The sequence below is a fragment of the Terrapene carolina genome, unplaced genomic scaffold (genome assembly GCF_002925995.2).
Source record: "Terrapene carolina triunguis isolate 2854851 unplaced genomic scaffold, T_m_triunguis-2.0 Scaffold67, whole genome shotgun sequence".
NCBI lineage: Eukaryota > Metazoa > Chordata > Testudines > Emydidae > Terrapene > Terrapene triunguis.
Genome location: NW_020664418.1, coordinates 48,267,054 through 48,286,131, shown reverse-complemented (window position 1 = coordinate 48,286,131; position 19,078 = coordinate 48,267,054). Strand labels below are relative to the sequence as shown.

General features: G+C 45.8%; 1 protein-coding gene across 1 annotated transcript in view; it reads right to left on the bottom strand.

Moving 5' to 3' along the window:
- IQCH (IQ motif containing H) overlaps positions 1-19,078 on the bottom strand; it is a 111,235-nt gene that overhangs the window by 28,535 nt on the left and 63,622 nt on the right. Inside the window, exons 15-16 of the mRNA XM_026648387.1 lie at positions 8,938-9,058; positions 7,362-7,648 (exon numbers count right to left, since the gene is read on the bottom strand). Of these exons, the coding sequence (XP_026504172.1) occupies positions 7,362-7,648; positions 8,938-9,058 (408 nt within the window). The remainder of the gene's footprint in view (positions 1-7,361; positions 7,649-8,937; positions 9,059-19,078) is intronic.

Sequence of the window (19,078 nt, the reverse complement as noted above, 5' to 3'; positions counted from 1 at the left end):
CGGTTTCTGTCACCCTCTACATAATTTAGAGCGGCCCCTGCCTGCTCTAAATTACAGTGCACTCCTCCCAACGGGACTGCTCTCTCCCCTCACCTGTGACGTGCTGGGCCTGTGCAGGGTAGCCTCTAGCTGCTCTACAGAGTGCGTTTGCCAGTGGAATTCTTCCCAGGCCAGCTCCAGGGCTTTCAAGCAGTGGTGTACAGATAGTAATAATGTGATGGAGAATCCCTCTCCTTATGTTGCTTCATTAAATAAGAAGGCATTTGATATGCCATAAATATCTGAATTGCAGACAATACCCCTATTTTTGTGATCTGACTAGCCAATAAGGTAGGTATTAATTCTTTGTAAGTGCACAGAAAGTGAGTGATGGTTTGCTTTGGGCCACCAACTGCTCCCAGCTGGTCATTAATCCCCAGGACATGCCCTGTGCCTGGACTGTTGTTGCTTACATAAAACGTTAGTTAGCTTTTAAATTAGGTCTTAATTTATGTGCAGAATATCATCTAGTGGTGAAGAAAAGTCTTGATCAGAACAGCTTGATCCAGGGCACTCTCACTACCCGTGCATAAGAAGCAGAAATTTGTAATTTATGAGACCAATCTGAGAAGAAGCGATCTATGTCCCAGGTCCTCCAAATATGTGCATGAGAAACTTTACACACGTGAGCAGGCCCATGCAGCTGAGTGGGATCACATGTGTGTAAGTATGTACAGGAGTGGGATCCATGGTAAGAGACTGACATATCATCAACACTGTGTTGGACATTATTCAGAGGGGGCAACGCCCGGCCCTTAAAAGGTGAAGTTGGAAAATGGAGAAGGATGAAATCAGGAGCGATCCAATCTGTCCAAGTCACGCACTTCCAGTATTTTTGATCTTCCCCAAACGGGTGACTCACAGCACGTAGAGGGTCCTGTGGCACCTTTAAGACTAACAGAAGTATTGGGAGCATAAGCTTTCGTGGGCAAGAGACTTGCATCTGAAGAAGTGAGGTTCTTACCCACGAAAGCTTATGCTCCCAATACTTCTGTTAGTCTTAAAGGTGCCACAGGACCCTCTGTTGCTTTTTACAGATTCAGACTAACACGGCTACCCCTCTGATACTTCACAGCACATAGACAGAGATGTGTAACTTGGAAGAAGGTAGAATCCTGAGGCAAGCAGAGAGCTCTGTCAAGTCTCGGGCAATGTCACTCCCTGGGCTTTTCCATCAAACAGTGGTAGGGGTGCGTTTCCTTGCAGCAGACTCAGTCCTGAACTTACTCTAGTGCTAAATTCTGAGGCTCGGGGGCGGGGGGGAGGGAGAGGGCACAATGCATTCAGTGGTAGGCCTCATCTTGCCTCACTCTTCAACTACCGAAAAATCTGGTTCAGATTCAGGGCTGAAAGGAATCCCATCCCTTCCCTCACAATTTACTGTGTTCCCAAACCCTGGTCAGTGAGGATACATGTCTGCTATGTTCCCTCATCCATTGGTCCCACGGCTTGGGTGGGAGATATGGCTTGTTCAGGAGCTGATGAGCCTCCCTAAGCTGTGAGGCCTCTAAGTGGTGACTCCCCCGGAAGGATGTCTGCTACAAGATAGGATCTCGGAGGAGAGGGGATGAGAGAGGAACAGAGTCTGCTCCAAGGAAGTCTTGGAGATCCCTCTGGCAGGGGTGACGGGATGGGAGGGGTGAACATCTGACAACACATAAAGCAAACTCTGTGCTAACTTTGGAAAGTGCCCAGTTAATGACAGATTGAACAGACTGGAGGGACCAAGAGAAACAAGCATTTCTATCACACATTAAATTGTCTGACACTAAATTGCATTCAGTATAAGTAGGCAGACCTTGTATATTTGAAAAGGCTATAGTATTGTATGAAGCGATGTGTTCTCATCTCAAAGCAGGGGACCTGAGTGCACAACACACTCCAAGGAGCAAGAGGAAAATACACCTTAAATTATTCTGTACCTTTCAGCCTAGGATTTCCTGTGCATTCTGTTCAAATTGCGCCATTAAGACATCGACCTGGTGCAGAGCTGCCCCGTCACGGAAACTATGGGAAGGACTGCACCCCAGGGAGGCACAAAGCCATCACATGGCCCGGTGAACAGGACCACCTCCCAGCCTTCCTCATGCTTTCAAATGATGACATGGCCAGGGGATAAGGGTGAGACCATGTCCTCCTTCTCATCTTCTCTTGGTCAATATGCACCCCACGGGCTGCAAGGGAGGAAAGGTCCCACTGTTTCCCTAAGTACAGGCTCTTTGATTGTGACAGGCCCTTGCATGGTGAGCCTGATGAGGTGGGCAAGGCTCCTAGCAGTCTCTGTGTCCCCACTCCCACACAGGACAATCACAATCTGGCCCGTAGACTCTTGTTCTTCTATTCTAATGCGCCTCCTCAAGGACCGCTGCAAGACCTTAGGCTGTAGTCAAATCTTGACTATTTTATCATTGCAATATTAATGCAAGCTTTTCTATGATATCAGTCAGCAATGATAACTAACCTGGGATTGTTCCGCTTGTTTGATCGACAGTCTGTGTTATTTATTCAGCATATAGAGATTAACCTGTTTGCTACTGCAACTCATATACGGAGGCAACATAAATGCGACACAAAACAACATGACAAAATATGGATGTTGCAAGGAAATACTTTGCTAACACTAACTGTCTTGAAAAATGAAGTGAAAGATTTTAAACCATGCTTGGAAGAGAGAAATATGGAGTTTAAAAATCTCTCTTTTTTTTTTTTATACACCCCCCCCCACCTCAGTCTGCATGTGCAAATGCAGGGGTTTTTGCTCATGCCCGAAGTGTGGGTTCGCACCCATTTCACCCACAATTGAAAATCTGGCCCCTCACATTGCTTGAAGAGTTGTGTTTATGTAAAAGATACATATAACTTTATGAAGGTTTCAGGGATTTTAAAGAATTTAAATACTGTTACACTGTACTCGTAACAGATGTTCAATTATATCTTTAATTTTTAGTTTTACTGAAAAAACAATAGATCATTTGATATTTTCTGTAAAATATAACTTTGAAGGGATGCCTAAGTATACAGTGCTTCCAGAAAATTTATTTGAGCCTTTCAGCTACTGCATTAAAATCGGTACTTCTGAAATTAGCGTGAGAGCGTTCTAAGAGTCTAATAGGATTTCTTGTTTGCCAAAAAATAGTGCTTTCAGAAGCACAATCTTTTGTGTAATCTCTCTCTCTCACACACAACAAGACAGATGGCATCATTAATTGCCTCTATATCTAATTAAGTTTAAAAAACTGTGCTTAAATAATGCTAAAGTTGTGGTACAAGCTGACAAATGGAGGAAATTTTAAGGTAGAATCATTGAGAGGGAAAACAAGACAGAACAGACAGGAATAATAAAAGAACAAACAGCATTAATTAATTGTAACTTTCCTGGCTTCTGTCAGGATGTGCCACAACTTTAATATGATCTAGAAAGTGTTTCTGTATTTGGATGGAATCCTGGCTCCATTGATGTCAATTGCAAAACTCCTGCTGACTTCAGTGGAGCCAGGATTTCAGCATTTAACCAAACCCAAGCCTGACCCCAGATGTACAGTACCTTCCCTCTTAACTTGTGTATATTTAATTTTAAACATTCACTTTAATAAAAATTTTAAATCTGTTCTTATTTGTTTGTTTTTAAACTTTTCATGGAAGTTATCCAATGTGGCTAATTTCCAGGACAATCCAAATCACACCACTTGAGCACATACATATTTTGGGTCATGTATATACAGTGGTCCCCATTTCAAAGTTAACATCTGCGATCAGCCACCACACAGTTTCCTCTACACTTACAATAGAACATGATGGTCATAACAGTGGCGCCATTGCAGAGAGTTAACTTTTACCAACAGATACCACCCTGTAGTAACTTCTGGGCTATAAATGAAACCCTGTATTTAGGCCTTTTCTCCTCCTCTTTTCACAAAGCACATAGGCTGGGATTTTCAAAGCAGCCTGTGGGAAGTAGGTGCACTAATTCCATTGAATGGATTTGGGCATGTCATTCTCTTAAGGTCCTTTGAAAACCCCAACCATGCTGCATAATTTACCCTATTAAATACACATGTTAATATATGCAGTTGCACCTTATAAATATAGTAGAGTCTTAATTATCTGAGCCCCTTGGAAGACAACACCGTTGCATAGATAATTAGGAGTGTCTACAATCAGGAGTCAATAGGAAAGGAGCCAGCAGACAGGAAGACGCTGTCAATTTGTGATGTAAACAGGGTTGGGTTCTAGGACTTTAGTATTTTGATATATTTCCTGATTTTGAACATGTGTATTTGTACCCAATAACTGTATAGCAGCGCTCACAACAACCTGCAAAGACTCCACCTTTTTGTTAAAGTTTTATCATTAGTTTTCGGTCTCTAAACCTGGCTTTCATTGTTGGCCAATTGTGTAAATTGCAAAATCCCTTAATCTCAATTCCCCTTTTAATATAATAACATGATTTTCTTGCTTTTAAAGAAGAAAATATTCAGAGTAGTCGGAATTTGGTTATTAGGATGTTTTCTGGTGGCTGAGTTCATAATGACAGAGAAATCTGACCGTATAACAAAACAAATGCAAGATTACTGAAGATCAGCAAAACACATGACAAGATCAATATTTTGTCCCACAATTTTGTCAAAGCTGATCAGCCTTGTTCATGCCAGAAGGAAAAGGAAATAAATATGGAACAAGAGTTAGCAATTTTCAGCATGTTTCAAACTAATAAAATTAGATCGGTCGTTTGCATTATGAGCCCTTCCAGAAAAGATACTAAAATAATGAAATCAAAAACTGTATCATTGTTTTCAGCACACACTCGAAATAATTCCTTTGTCACCTGCTGATGCAGTGCCCCATCCCAAAAATATGCTCTAAAGAGGGTAACTCACCTCTGATTGGATTTGTGTGTACACTGCCGCTGTAAATCCATGCTCTTGATTGTGGGTTCCTTGGTGCTGCAAGCTTAAGACCATCTGGAAAGAAGCAACTACTAGAGCAGCACACCCCCTGAGGAATCTGGATGTTGAGTGGGATGGTTTATAAGAAAGACTGTGGTCCTAACTATTCTTCTTTCTCTCCGAGCTGCTGTAGGTAGCAGCGTGTTTTGGAACTGATACTCTGCCTGGTGGATTTATTACATCACTTTTCGCCTTGTCAGAAGTCTGATACAGCTGACAGTGAGATTTCGCTGATTGCCTTGCAGACTCAGGCAGGGGTAGATGGAGTTACTTGAGCAGTTCTGATTTTACCTCTTTAAAGACAAGCCATTGCTCATTCACAGTAAGGGCTCTCCCAGGCAGGGTTCCACAGGATTCTGTTTGGTCACCGCTCTCATCTACTTCATCTGCTGCTTTGTGCCTGCTGTAGGTTGCACATTGCACCACAGCTCCAAAAACTATACTGGGCTTCCTAGTACAGTCGCTTCCAGGCGTAATTCAAGGAGTTGCCCTATTAAAAGCCCAGTCTAAAACCCAACGTTGCTTGGCCCTGGCTCTTTGAAAGACTACCTCTCACCCGACGTACCGCTGCAACAGCTGAGATCAGTCAATATCACTTCATCTTACACTGTCTAAATCTGAATATCTGGAAGCTGGTGCCAGGGTATTTTCAGTGTAACTCACTGTACCCTGAAACTCACTTCCACAGTTCATCAGAGAGGGCATGAGTCTGTTGACCTTCAGGGCACGGTACAGAGCCAACTCTTCTTCTCAGACCTTTGCCTCAGAAGGCTGGATGGGGGGAAAGTATATTGTCAGGGCCCCATCTATTCCACAATTCTGCAGCCACAGAATGACTCCTTTCTGCAGAATTGTGCAGAACCTTCAGGACCTAAGCTCTTATTGATGTAATTCAGCGTATCATACCATAATCCATAGAATGTTTAAGAGAAAAAACCGAGGTTCAAACTAGTCAACCTTCTGCTAATACCAACACTTTACCTTTAAAATATTAATTGGGGGGAGGAGGGCTAGATGGCTCAGAAATTGGCAATTAAATATAGTGCATCAGACCTCTATGTCACCATTTCAAATCAGGATCAAGCTGGTACAACACAGGAATCATCAGCCTGTGACAACGATCCAATCAGTGATCAGCTGAGCAAAATGAGCGGGGGATTTCAGAACAGTACAGAGTGGAAAAATTCCCCATCACAAAACCCATCAATATCATTGGTTCTACTGGAACCCTTGTAGTCAGTCTCGAGAGAGATGCCTGGATTGAAATGAACCAACGATTGAATTGGTAGAGTGACTGAAGGAGATTCCTCTAGATGATGGCTTAGGCACGTTAATAGAGGAGTGTGACACTTGCACTTGCATTGCTTGCGTGGAACCTGATCTCTGGAGTTAAATCTCTACCATCATCTTTCTGGTAACTTTCACAACCACTACATTTATGAAAAAGATATTTTGCACTTGTACAGCAGTTTCTATCCAAAGAACTCAAAACACTTTCAAATACAGTATTACCGAACTAAGGCTCACGAAAGCTCCAGGTGGAAGTATTATTCCCATTTCAGAGATGGAGAATTGGAAGCACAGAAATGTCAGAATTTGTCTGCAGGGGAAAAGTTGATTAGCTCAATGAGTTTTTAAATGTAATGCCTTTAACATGATCTGCTAGAGCAGCGTTTCTCAAACTTGGGACGCGGCTTGTGTAGGGAAAGCCCCTGGCGGACCGGACCGGTTCGTTTACCTGCCGCCAGGGCTGGCGCTTCCACTAGGTGACCCTAGGTGGTCGCCTAGGGCGGCAGGATTTGGGGGGCGGCATTTTGCCGCCCTCGGCGGAAATTCGGCGGTGGGGGGTCCTTCCGCTCCGAGTCTTCGGCGGAAATTCAGCGGCGGGTCCTTCACTTGCTCCGGGACCCGCCGCCGAAGTGCCCCGAAGACGCGGAACGGAAGGACCCCCGCCGCTGAAGACCCCAGACCCCCTGAATGCTCAGAGGAGAAGCTCTGCCACCCAGGGTGGCAAAAACCCTGGCACCGCTCCTGCCTGCCGCGTCCGCAGGTCCGGCCGATCGCGGCTCCCACTGGCCGCAGTTCGCTGCTCCAGGCCAATGGGAGCTGCTGGAAGCGGCGCGGGCCGAGGAACGTACTGGCCGCTGCTTCCAGCAGCTCCCGTTGGCCTGGAGCAGCGAACCATGGCCAGTGGGAGCCACGATCGGCCGGACCTGCGGAGGTGGCAGGTAAACAAACCGGCTCGGCTCGCCAGGGGCTTTCCCTACACAAGCGGCATCCCAAGTTTGGGAAACATCGTGCTAGAGTCTTGTGGGATTTCAGATATTTCAGATATTTCTAAATACTTCTGTATTTCTGTATTTTTGTCCAACTCACCTGCTGCTCCATTGTTTGCGGGTGGATGAAAGTTACAAGGTCAACTGAGAAGTAGCCAAGCACCCCTCTAGATTTGCAGGCCTCTCCAATTTTTAAACATAATGAATTAAGAACTGCTGGATCAACTGAACACTGTGGAACAGTGGTGCCAGATGATTGCAAAGGACCATCTGCATGGATCTGATCTCCAGATGAAACTATCCTTATGTCTCCCATTGGCTCTATCAGCATATCCACTGTAAGGTTGGTGACATTTTCTGAGGGTGGAAAGGCTTCTATCACACCGCCTGGTAAGAAAGGAATTTTTTGTTAGACTTGTAACAGAATTCAAACTCCAGCATTTTCAGAGCCGCACAGAATTCAGCCAACCACATCTATTGCACTCAGACACTATGGTGAGGACTGCTACAGAAATGCTTAAATAAATAAATGTAATAAGAACTGTGTAGCTAACCCCCGTACATCTCTTGGAAAATGAAGTGTATGCAGGGCCGGTGCTTCCAGTTAGGCGACCTAGGCGGTCGCCTGGGGCACCAGGATTTGGGGGGGGGCGGCATTTTGCTGCCCTCGGCGGCAATTCGGCGGCGGGGGGTCCTTCCGCGCTCCGGGTCTTCGGCGGCAATTCTGTGGCGGGTCCTTCACTCGCTCCGGGACCCGCCGCCGAAGTGCCCCGAAGACCGGGAGCGTGGAAGGACCCCCCGCCGCAGAATTGCCGATGACGACCGGGAGTGCGGAAGGACCCCCACCTAGGGTGCCAAAAACCCTGGCGCCGCTCCTGAGTGTATGTTCTCTAAATAACAACACGACATAGCTGTTCATAGGGAGAGCATTAACAGGATTATTTGGCATTCTGTGTTAACTTACTGTTGACTATTATATAATATTTGATTCAGCTATGAGAAATGATTATGTTTTTTATACAATTCCTAAATGTGACAGTGGGTGCTCTTTTGCCAAAACCATTTTCAAATGGGAATCCTGATCTACCCGTGACTCTTCTACAGATAATGAAATCCATGGAATGTATCAAATTTAATATAACTGCAGGGCACTTCACTCCAGAAACTTACTAAACATGCCTGATAGAAGAATGGCTTGGGGGTTATAAGGTCCTTGCGAATTCCTCCCCTCAGTAGGCAACTAGTGCTACATGCAACTCACTTTCTGGTCCAGCAGGATGGCAAAACCACACTCCCACCGTTGTTTCCTGTCCAATAACTCAGAGGACTGAACTACTTATAGTTTTGGATGCCACAAGTCCACATGCTGACATTTCCTGCCGAGTTTCTTTGCCAAAGGCAACATAAGCTCCAATATATTAACACAAAATTAAACCGGTTGGTCCTTATTCACTCAGAATAGTGTAGGAGAGGTAGCTTCAATGTTCAAGTTAAACACGTGAGTAGGATATAAGAATGATAGAATAACTGCCTATATAGAATTCTTAAATGGACAGTTAAATATAATGTGGAAATAAGAAATTTTTAAACAAGCTCAAGATTAACAAGAAGACGGTATACAGTATGGTATAATTACCAATTATAATACTTAACAGGAACTTTGCAGTCTTATTTACCTTGACTAAGAAATGTTTGGAGGAATTTTTCCCATGTAGGAAATCGTTTCTCATTGACTGGCTGTGCGTGCTGTGCTAAAAGGCCCGGGAGCTCCTGGGAGATCTTCACCAAAGCTGGCTCCTGCAGAAACAAATTAAATAGAACCACAAGCAATTTTACTACAGAAATGAAAACTGCTTGTGGGGTGATTAAAAACCAGGCCTCCAACAGGCACCAAAAAAAAAAAAAAAAAGTGGTTACTGTTTACTCACAGTCAGACAGGCTTTTTAAATTTTTCTCCTTACATTTATCCAAAACAGTCTTTTTTTCTGACAGGCTGATTTGTTTTCAGCGTAGCATCTATTCTATTATCACTTTTATCAGTAACATGACCTTGTGATTGTAAATGACATAAAAGCCTTGGTCATGGCTTAGTGATCAATATCAACAGTCGATAACTTCTACGATATGTGTATTTTAAAACGGAAAGTGTTAAAATGGCTATGGTTTCCAATAATACTCTTCCTAATTCTTTTACTTTTATACTCAAGGCAAAACTCAGCATTTTAGTCATCATGAATTTGGGCGCGCCCATACAAGGTTGGTAGCGTTACACACAAAGTGTATTTACGATGGGAGGTATCCTTGTAAATCTCTACAATTTGTCAGACAAGCAAACTAGAGGATTGGTTGATGGCTCTCTAGCTTTGGTTGGAATTTGATTTTTCATATTATAGGATATAAAATAGCCTCAGTCCCGCCCAGCATTACCACAAAAACCATCAAACATATCTTGGCAAAAACTAACTCCATTGTCTTTGCTGTTCAAGAGGCCCAGAGGTGAGCAAGTATGTAAAGTGCCAGGACCCTGACTCTAAAGCCCCGAGCCCTTCTTTCTTGCTGCTTCATAAGCACTTTCATGCTTTCCCTGGGTCTCTTTCTTTCCGTTTTACATACTCTTGAAATGAGAAATGTCCCATGCTCCAGAAGAGGACCACTTATCCGCAGATCCTGGCAACATTCTGTGCCCTGATCTTGTTTTGGCCTCGGAAGGTGCTCAGTATAACTTTGTGATTAACACTCTATAAATATGAACAAAACCGCTACTCTGCATGAGCAATCAATGAATCCTGTTACTTCCATAACATGCAATGTGACATAAAGGGGTTCTTTAATTCATATTTAATACTATTAATTTTGGATTTATCTACAAAAGGTAGCAGAGGACGTATGGCCCAGAGGCTAAGGGCAACAGCCTGGGATAGGGGAGATCTGGTTTCCATGCTCTGCCAGAGACTTCCTGTGTGACTGTGGGCAAGTCACTTAGCCTCTCTGTGCCTCCAGACCCCATTTGTACAATGGGAATAATAGCACTGCCCTATACCACAGGGGTGTAGTGAGGGTAAATACATTAAAGACGGTGAGGTGCTCAGATGTTACATAGTGCAGGTGATATAAGGACCTTAGAAGTATATATATTTTAAATGTCTATCGCTTGTTCTAGGTGCCATTGACAAACCTTTTAAAAAACACTTATCGTCAATAAATAAATAAATTTAGCAGCACAACATTTCACCCACAGCCAAAACCATCCCAGATGATTAGCCTGAAATAACACAATACCATCGACCTCTGCCCAAATTACCACCTCTCAGCCTGTTCCCTGCTCTTCCAAAGCCTGAGCGTAACACATGGGTTTTGCAGGCTGCCCTGAAGGTTAATAGATTTGGGCTATTTTGGGTCAGTGAAACCAACTGCATCATTTGGCACATGACATTTCATTTATCAGCTCGTCCTTCCTCCGCAGTATCCAGTCCGGGATCCACATCAGACAGAGGTCTGGCGGTCTAGGTCTTGTGTGAGAAGAACACAACACAAGAGCAAGTTTACAGGAAAGACGTTGCTTACTGCTGGCCCTCAGCCTAATCCTGGGCCACGTTCTGTCACCCACACTGACTAGTCCCTTACTCCTTGAGTTGTCCCACTGATTGTTTTTTATTTTATATTTTTCCATCTGTGTCTGGTTTGGAGGCTGGGACGTGTTTCAGATGCTGGTCTTGCTACTGTCACCCATGCTTTAATCACCTCTAGAATTGTCTGCTCTGCAGTGCTCTCAGCATACCACTACACCTTAAATCCATCTGGAAACTGAAGCTGGTACACAATGCAGCAGCCTGCTTGTTGAGTGAGGTTTCTTGCTGTGAGACTATTGCATTCACACTGTGGGATTTGCATTGGCTGCCTATTGACTTTTGTGCAGAGTACAAGGTGTTTGGTTTTGACCAGTTCAGGCATGGGACATTCCTGTCCGAGAGAATGGTTCTTTCCCTGTACGATAGACTTGCACTTTAATTCTTAAAAGTAATGCCCCATATCAATAATGCCACCAAGAAAGAACTCTTTTTCGTCTTCAACTTAAGTTTCTCATACCAGCCTATAATACAAACTGGAGTTCCTAAGAGCAGCTACTCTACGATCGAAAATACCAATGGTAACTGCAGCTGATTAGGTCTCCCTCTGAGCAGACAACCACAGGATGCTGAGACACTAATGGTGTGATTTACTCCTATTCCAAATTGTGAGGTCAAAGATCAGAACTGTAGCCAAACAGCGACATAAAGCAAAGTCATCTAAGCAGGAACTGTACCAGGGAATTCAAGATGATTAAAACATCAGAACAGTGAGCAGAGACCAATTGGGTTCATCAGGGCTTGTGTTTTGCTTTTAAATATAACTATCCCAAGAAACTGAGAGAGCTAATGGTTACATAAGAATGGCCATATTGGGTCAGACCAATGATCCATCTAGCCCCCTATCCTGTCTTCTGACAGACACTTCAGATGGAATGAACTGAACCAGGCAATTTATTGAGTGATCCATTCCCTGTCATCCAGTCCCAGCTTCTTGCAGTCAGGGATTTTAGAATACCCAAAGTATGGGGTTGTGTCCCTGACTACATGGCTAATAGCCATTGATGGACCTATCCTCCGGAACGTATCTAATTCTTTTTCGAAACCACTTATACTTTTGGCCTTCACAACATCCGCTGGCAATGAATTCCATAGGTTGACGGTGCGTTCTGTGAAGAACTTCCTTTTGTTTGCTTTAAACCTGGCTCTTATGTGAAGGGGTAAATAACACTTCCTTATTCACTTTCTCCACACCATGCATGATTTTATAGACCTCTATCATATCCCTCTTTAGTTGTCTCTTTTCTAAGCTGAACAGTCCCAGTCTTTTTAATCTCTCCTCATAGGGAAGCTTTTCTATTCCCCTAACCATTTTTGTTGCCCATCTCTGTACTTTTTCCAATTCTAATACATCTTTTTTGAGATGGGGGCAACCATCTCAAAACAACTGTATTGTTACCTATACAATTAATATAAATACAACACAGTAGACAGAAGTTTTCTTTTCAGTGATTAATGCCATTGAGAGGTCAGAGCTACAAATCAATATGCACATCTCAGTAGGTTCAGCAATACCTCCATCATACTGAGCCTGATCATTTAGATCTAATGACTTTGGGCATGGTGCAATTTAAAAAACAAACACGCACAGTTATGTGGGATGTGGATTGAAAAGATTTTCATAAATTGATTTAAAAAATCTAAAATTCCTTCCAGTGTGTGTTGTGGTATTTGGGACACTGGGACCACATCTGTATAAATACAAATCTCAATTACTGGCATGAGATAGAGTTGTGTTAACATTTTCCATTGCAACAATGTTAAGGAATATGAAGCCACTTGCTCGGTATTTTATAACTGTTTCCCCTTTTGAATACTCAATTTTTCCTTGCAAATAGGTTAGAAATAGGTCACTAAGCTCTTTTCCTCAACCACTCTGCACCCTTAATAACACAGAGATGACTGACATTTCTGCAAAGGGTTCAAACTGATACTCAACAAGTCATCACTTGCTACAACTGATCTTACTAACTACTGCCCAGTGGTCAGACTCCAGTTCCTGAGCCAGTTGATTAAGACGCTGGTGAAATATGCCAACTCTGGCAATACTTGATCTCCACTAATATTCTTGATCCCTGCTCGCTAGGGTTTAGACCATGACAAAGCATAGAATGGTACTAGCGAATGGTCTCCCCTTAGCCATGGAAGATGATCAAACATCCTTTTTCACACTACTACACCTTTTGGAAGCATTTGATGCTGCACTCTAGTGAGATATTGTTCAATTTCCTAGAAAACTTGTAGGGATCAATAAATGGCTTTGGTCTTTCTTAGCCAACCAAACGCAGAAAGTAGTGATGAGAAGCTGCCCCTTCACCTCCAGAGCTTTCACCTGCTAAGTCCCACATATTGTTCTTTACATGACACCTCTGAAGGACATTGTGAGACACCATGGGCTCAAATGCCAGCCTTATGCAGACCATACACAGCTGTACATCTTCACATGAAGCCAAGGAAATACTGTCTCCCAGCTATGACAATGACAAAGGAAAATCAACTCATAGGGAGAAGGAGGTGGCTTTAAAACAAACCATCACATTTTCCAAATTTTCTCAGCAGAAGTGGGATCAAACCCACCTGAAGTTCCCTTAATAATCTAGTCCCTAGCTGAAGCACCTCCATCACTGTGTGCCCCTAGAGTGGTAATACTGCCAACTACAAGGAAGTATAGCAAGGAGGAGAGAATACATTAAAATAAAAGTCAAACCCCCTCAAACCAGTAGGTCAGACATTTACTCATGAAGCCGGACCTTTTAAAAAAGTCTCTGATCTTCATGACAATTTTATTTAAATTGGACAGTAGCTCAGCAGAACTTACTCTTGCTGTCTCAACTGTGGCCTCAGACTGATGCAGAATTATAGGTTTACAGCAGTTAACCTCTTAGCTCATGTTTCTCAGTGCCAGCAAAAAAGGGTCGGCACAGATTTTTGTTGTTGCACTTTACATGACAAGCCCAGGCACAAAGTCTGCTTGCCTGCTCTTTACCATAATGAAGGATGAGCAAGAAAAATAAAAGACAGTTACCTTTTCTGTAACTTCGAGATGTGTTGCTCATGTCTATTCCATAATAGGTGTGCATGCTCACCACGTGCACTGGTGCCGGAAGATTTTCCCCTAGCAGTACCCGTAGGGGAGCGCCCTAGCGACCCCTGGAGTGGTGCCTCCATGGCGTGGTATAAGGGGAACTGCGCGCTGCCCCAACCCTCAATTCCTTCTTGCCAGACAACTCTGACAGAGGGGAAGGAGGGTGGGATGTGGAATAGACATGAACAACACATCTCGAAGAACACCAGTTACGGAAAAGGTAACTGTCTTTTCTTCTTCGAATGATTGCTCATGTGTATTCCACAATAGGTGATTCCAAGCTTTATCTGTTGGAGGTGGGAAGGAGTTAACAACCTCTCGGGATGGAGAACGGCCCTGCCGAACCTGGCGTCCTCCCTGGTCTGAGACACAATCGCATAATGCGAGGTGAACGTGTGAACTGAAGACCACGTGGCAGCCCTACAAATGTCCTGAATGGGGACATGGGCCAAAAAGGCAGCCGACGAGGCCTGCACCCTAGTCGAGTGCGCCTTTACAATTGGTGGTGGAAGGATTCCCGTCAGGTCATAACAGGTACGGATGCATGAGGTGATCCAGTTGGAGATGATGAGTGGAGATCGGCTGACCTTTCATGCGCTCGGCCGAGGCGATGAACAGTTGCAAGGACTTTCTGAACGGCTTAGTCCGCTCCAGGTAAAAAGCCAGAGCCCGTCTCACATCCAGCATGTGGAGATGGCACTCCTCACTGGATGCATGGGGCTTGGGGCAGAGGACCGGCAGAAAAATGTCCTGACCCATGTGATAGGCGGAGACCACCTTCGGGAGGAATGAAGGGTGTGAGCGGAGCTGGACCTTATTTTATGAAATACCGTGTACGGGGGCTCGGAGGTCAGGGCCCTGAGTTCCGAGACCCACCTAGCCAACGTGATCATAACCAGGAAGGCCACCTTCCATGAGAGGTGTGACCAGGAGCATGTGGCTAGTGGCTCAAACGGGGGTCCCGTGAGATGGGCCAACACCAGGTTTAGGTCCCACTGCGGGACTGGGGGGCCTAACATATGGGAAGAGACGATCCAACTCCCTAAAGAATCGGCCAGTCATATCATGGGAGAATACCGTGTGGCCCTGCTCCAGCGGATGGAAGGCCGATATGGCCGCCAGGTGCACTTTGACTGACGAGGGCGCCAGGCCCTGGGCTCTAAGGTGAAGGAGGTAATCCAGAATAAACTGGATCGGGGTGGCCACCGGGGAAATGCCCCGCTCGTCCGCCCATCTGGAAAACCAAGACCACTTTGCCAAGTAGGCTCGGTGCGTGGAGGTCCGCCTGCTTTCTAGGAGAATGCGCTAAACCCCTTCTGAGCACATCTTTTCCTCCCTACCTGACCACTGAGCAGCCACACCGTGAGGTGGAGTGCCGCCAGGTTGGGGTGGAGGAGGCGTCCCTGGTCCTGGGAGAGCAGGTCCGGGTGGGATGGCAACGGCCATGGCAGGGTGACTGCCAGGCCCGTGAGGGTCCCGTACCAATGCTGCCTGGGCCATCCCGGGGCAATCAGAAGGACCCGGGCCTTGTCCATCTTTATCTTTTCCAGGACCTTGCCGATCAGCAGGAACGGGGGAAAGACAGAGAAACTGGCTTGACCAGGACAGGAGGAAGGCATCGGAGATAGCACCCCATCCCAGCGCCCCCTTGGAGCGGAACCGGGGACAGAGACGGTTCTGCCGAGTCACGAATAGGTCCACCTGGGGAGTTCTCCACACTTGGAAAAGTCTATGCACCACTTCTGGGTGGAGAGACCACTCATGCTGAGAGAAGAAGTCCCTGCTCAAGCGATCCATCTGCGCGTTCCGGGTGCCCGGCAGATGAAAGGCCTCTAAGCAGATGTCATGGGCTATACAAAAGACCCACAGCCTGAGGGCTTCGTGGAAGAGGATCAGGCCCCACCTTGCCTGTTGATGTAGAACATCGAGGCCATGTTGTCCGTGAGGACCCTGACCACCCCGCCCTCCAGGTGCGAGCGGAAGGCCATGCATGCCAGCCGTACCGCCCTGAGCTCCTTGACGTTCATGTGGAGGGTCAGATTCTGAGCCGACCACATACCTTGGGTCTGAACATTCCCCACATGGGCCCCCCATCCCAGGTACGACGTGTCAGACACCAGTTCCAGCGACAGGGCTCTGCCCCGAACAGGACCCCTTGGAGCATGTTTCTTGGGGAGGACCACCACGGTAGGGAGGTGATCACTGGCTCGGGCACCGTGAGGACTTTGTCCATCCTGTCCCTGGCCTGGGAGAACTCCGAGGCCAACCAGAGCTGGAGGGGCCACATCCTGAGTCTGGTGTGACGGACCATATACGTGCACACCGACATGTCACCCAAGGGCTGGAGGCCCGCTATGGCTGTTGTCACAGGAAACCTTGTGATTGTGTCAATGAGCCCCTTCAGGATCTCAAACCTGTCCGGTGGGAGGGAGGCTCTGGCTGACGAGGTGTCCAGGACCACCCCGATAAACTCTATGTGTTGTAGCGGGACTAACGTGGACTTGGTGTTTACCAACAGGCCCAAAGTGGTGCACGTGGACAGAAGGAGCGCCACGTGATCCCGCACCTGCGACCGGGAGCTGCCCTTGACCAACCAGTCGTCCAGATAGGGGAAGATCTGGACCCCCGGCGCCTGAGGTAGGCCACCACTACCAACATACATTTTGTGAATACCCTAAGGGCAGTGGACAGGCCAAATAGGAGGACCATAAATTGGTAGTGTTCCTACCCCACCGTGAAACGGAGGAAGCGTCTGTGCCCCTCAAATATATGAATGTGGAAATACGCGTCCTGCAGATCGAGGGCGGCGTACCAGTCCCCGGGATCCAGGGAGGGGATGATGGAGGTCAGGGAGATCATGCGGAACTTGAGCTTCACCATGTACTGGTTCAGGCCTCGCAGGTCCAAGATGGGCCTGAGCCCCCCTTTGGCCTTTGGGATAAGGAAATAGCGGGAGTACCCCTTGCCTTTGAACTCCCCCAGTACCGCTTCCACCGCCCCTAGGCTCAGGACCCGCCCCACCTCCTGCTCGAGCAAAGCCTCGTGTGAGGGGTCCCCCAGGAGGGACGGGGCGGGGGGTGGCTGGGTGGAGAGGAAGTAAACTGGATGGTGTAGCCCCGGGAAATGGTGTTGAGTTCCAAAGCACCTTCACTGGCGGCAAGAAGGAACTGAGGGTGGGGGGAGCTCGCAGTGCCCCTTATACCACGCCATGGAGGCGCCACTCCAGGGGTCGCTAGGGCGCTCCCCTACGGGTATTGCTGGGGAAAAACTTCCGGCACCGGTGCACATGGCGAGCACGCACACCTATTGTGGAATACACATGAGCAATCACTCGAAGAATTATTTTTTCTCAAAAAATATTCCTGGCCCTAGAGCAAATAGAAATTTGCATGCTATGTGACAATAATAGAAGCCACAAGAGATGATGTTAGGACTGGAGGTCGGGTGTCTGGAAGGAACAGGTAGCAGATCTAGTTGAGAAAGATCAGGCAACAAAGAGAAGCCTGGTGAGAAGAGAAAAGAGAAGAGAAGAGAAATAGGTTTAGAAATAGAAAGAGAGACCCAGGATAGAAAGAGGCTCTGGAGCGGAGTGCATGAGAAAGGCCTGGGGCTTATAGATGGAATCAGAGTGAAAGGAAGCTATGTGGGCCTTAGAAGCAAATAGAGCAAAGAAAGAAATCCCAGATAAGTAAAGATGAATGGGAGAGATAAGGTAGGAGAGGTAATATCTTTTATTGTACCAACTTCTGTGGGTGGAACTACACAGAGCTCTTCTTCAGGCCCGAGGAAGGAAGGGCTCTGTGTGGCTCAAAAGCTTGTACCTTCTACCAACAGAAGCTGGTTCAATAAAATATATTACCTCTCCTCCCTTCTCTCATCTCCTGGGACCAACATGGCTCTAACGACACTGCAAAAAGTCGAATGGGCCGGAGAAGAACAATACAAACGGAGCTATGGCAATACCAGCTCAGGATCTGCCCCTGCTTTGTATTATGTCCGACCCTATTTACGTTTATATTCTTACCTGCACTGGCAACCATGGAAAGAGTCCAAAGCTTATGTCCTGACTGCTGTCCCACCTTATTGCAAGTGCTCCCTGGTTGGCAACTGACAAAGAATGGATATTTTCTCTCGTCCAGACAGGTGTCTGATATCTAGAGCCATAATCTAGGCTAAAGACCAAAAACATTTTGAAAGGTTGGGGGGGAAAAAACAGAAACGGTTTTGGACGTGATACATTGCCTACCACACACCTACTTAATGTTTAAAAGCTGGTTTAAGAACGAACATTTAATTGTTAACTGCAAATTTTAAAATTAAAAAGTGCCAATTTTGCCTTCCATGAGCTAAAAAAATATGTTCTGGGAGAAGGTAACATCATGTAAAACAGCCGTCATTACCAAGTAACACAAATGTTTTTTGTATGTAAAATTGCTTTGTAAAATATTTGCTCCATCTGCTGAAAGTAGCAAAGACAATTTTCCCTGATAGCTAATGGCCCATTTCGGCTGGATGGCAAGCAATTCACCGTGGTTTCGACTTGCATTAAGTAGAATGGAGAGAACACTACACAGAATTCTCTACTTATGTAGTATTATCTACTCACTGCTTCTTGAGAGGCCCGTCCCTCATTATTGTGGCCTTCGTTTTGGATCAGCACACAGGGTTGCTTTGACTCAAGAGGCTTTTTGTCAAACTGAGGCACATATGCTATGCTTGGATATGAGAGCACAAAACAGCCACTTTCCTTGACTACAAGAACAAGGAGGTTAGTTCTCTTTCAACTTTCCAGCACTTAAACTGCTGTTCCTTTTTTCACACCACATGGGGCCATGGTTTTCTCTTCTGGCTCATGCTGTCACTCTGCACGCTGAGGATTTCAATATATAAAGATCAAGCACTTCTTTTAATGCTAAATTCAGCTACACGCACACACAAAAAGCAGAGAACATTGTCCTAGTCCAAAAAACCCCCATTGCTCCAGCTTCATTGTATACTTTGCTACTTACAATACCTCTATTTAAAAGCACGTTTACATTGTGCCCTGAACTACTTCAACATCTGCTAACAGACCAATAAAAAAAAAATAAACCAGGATTGTTTAGG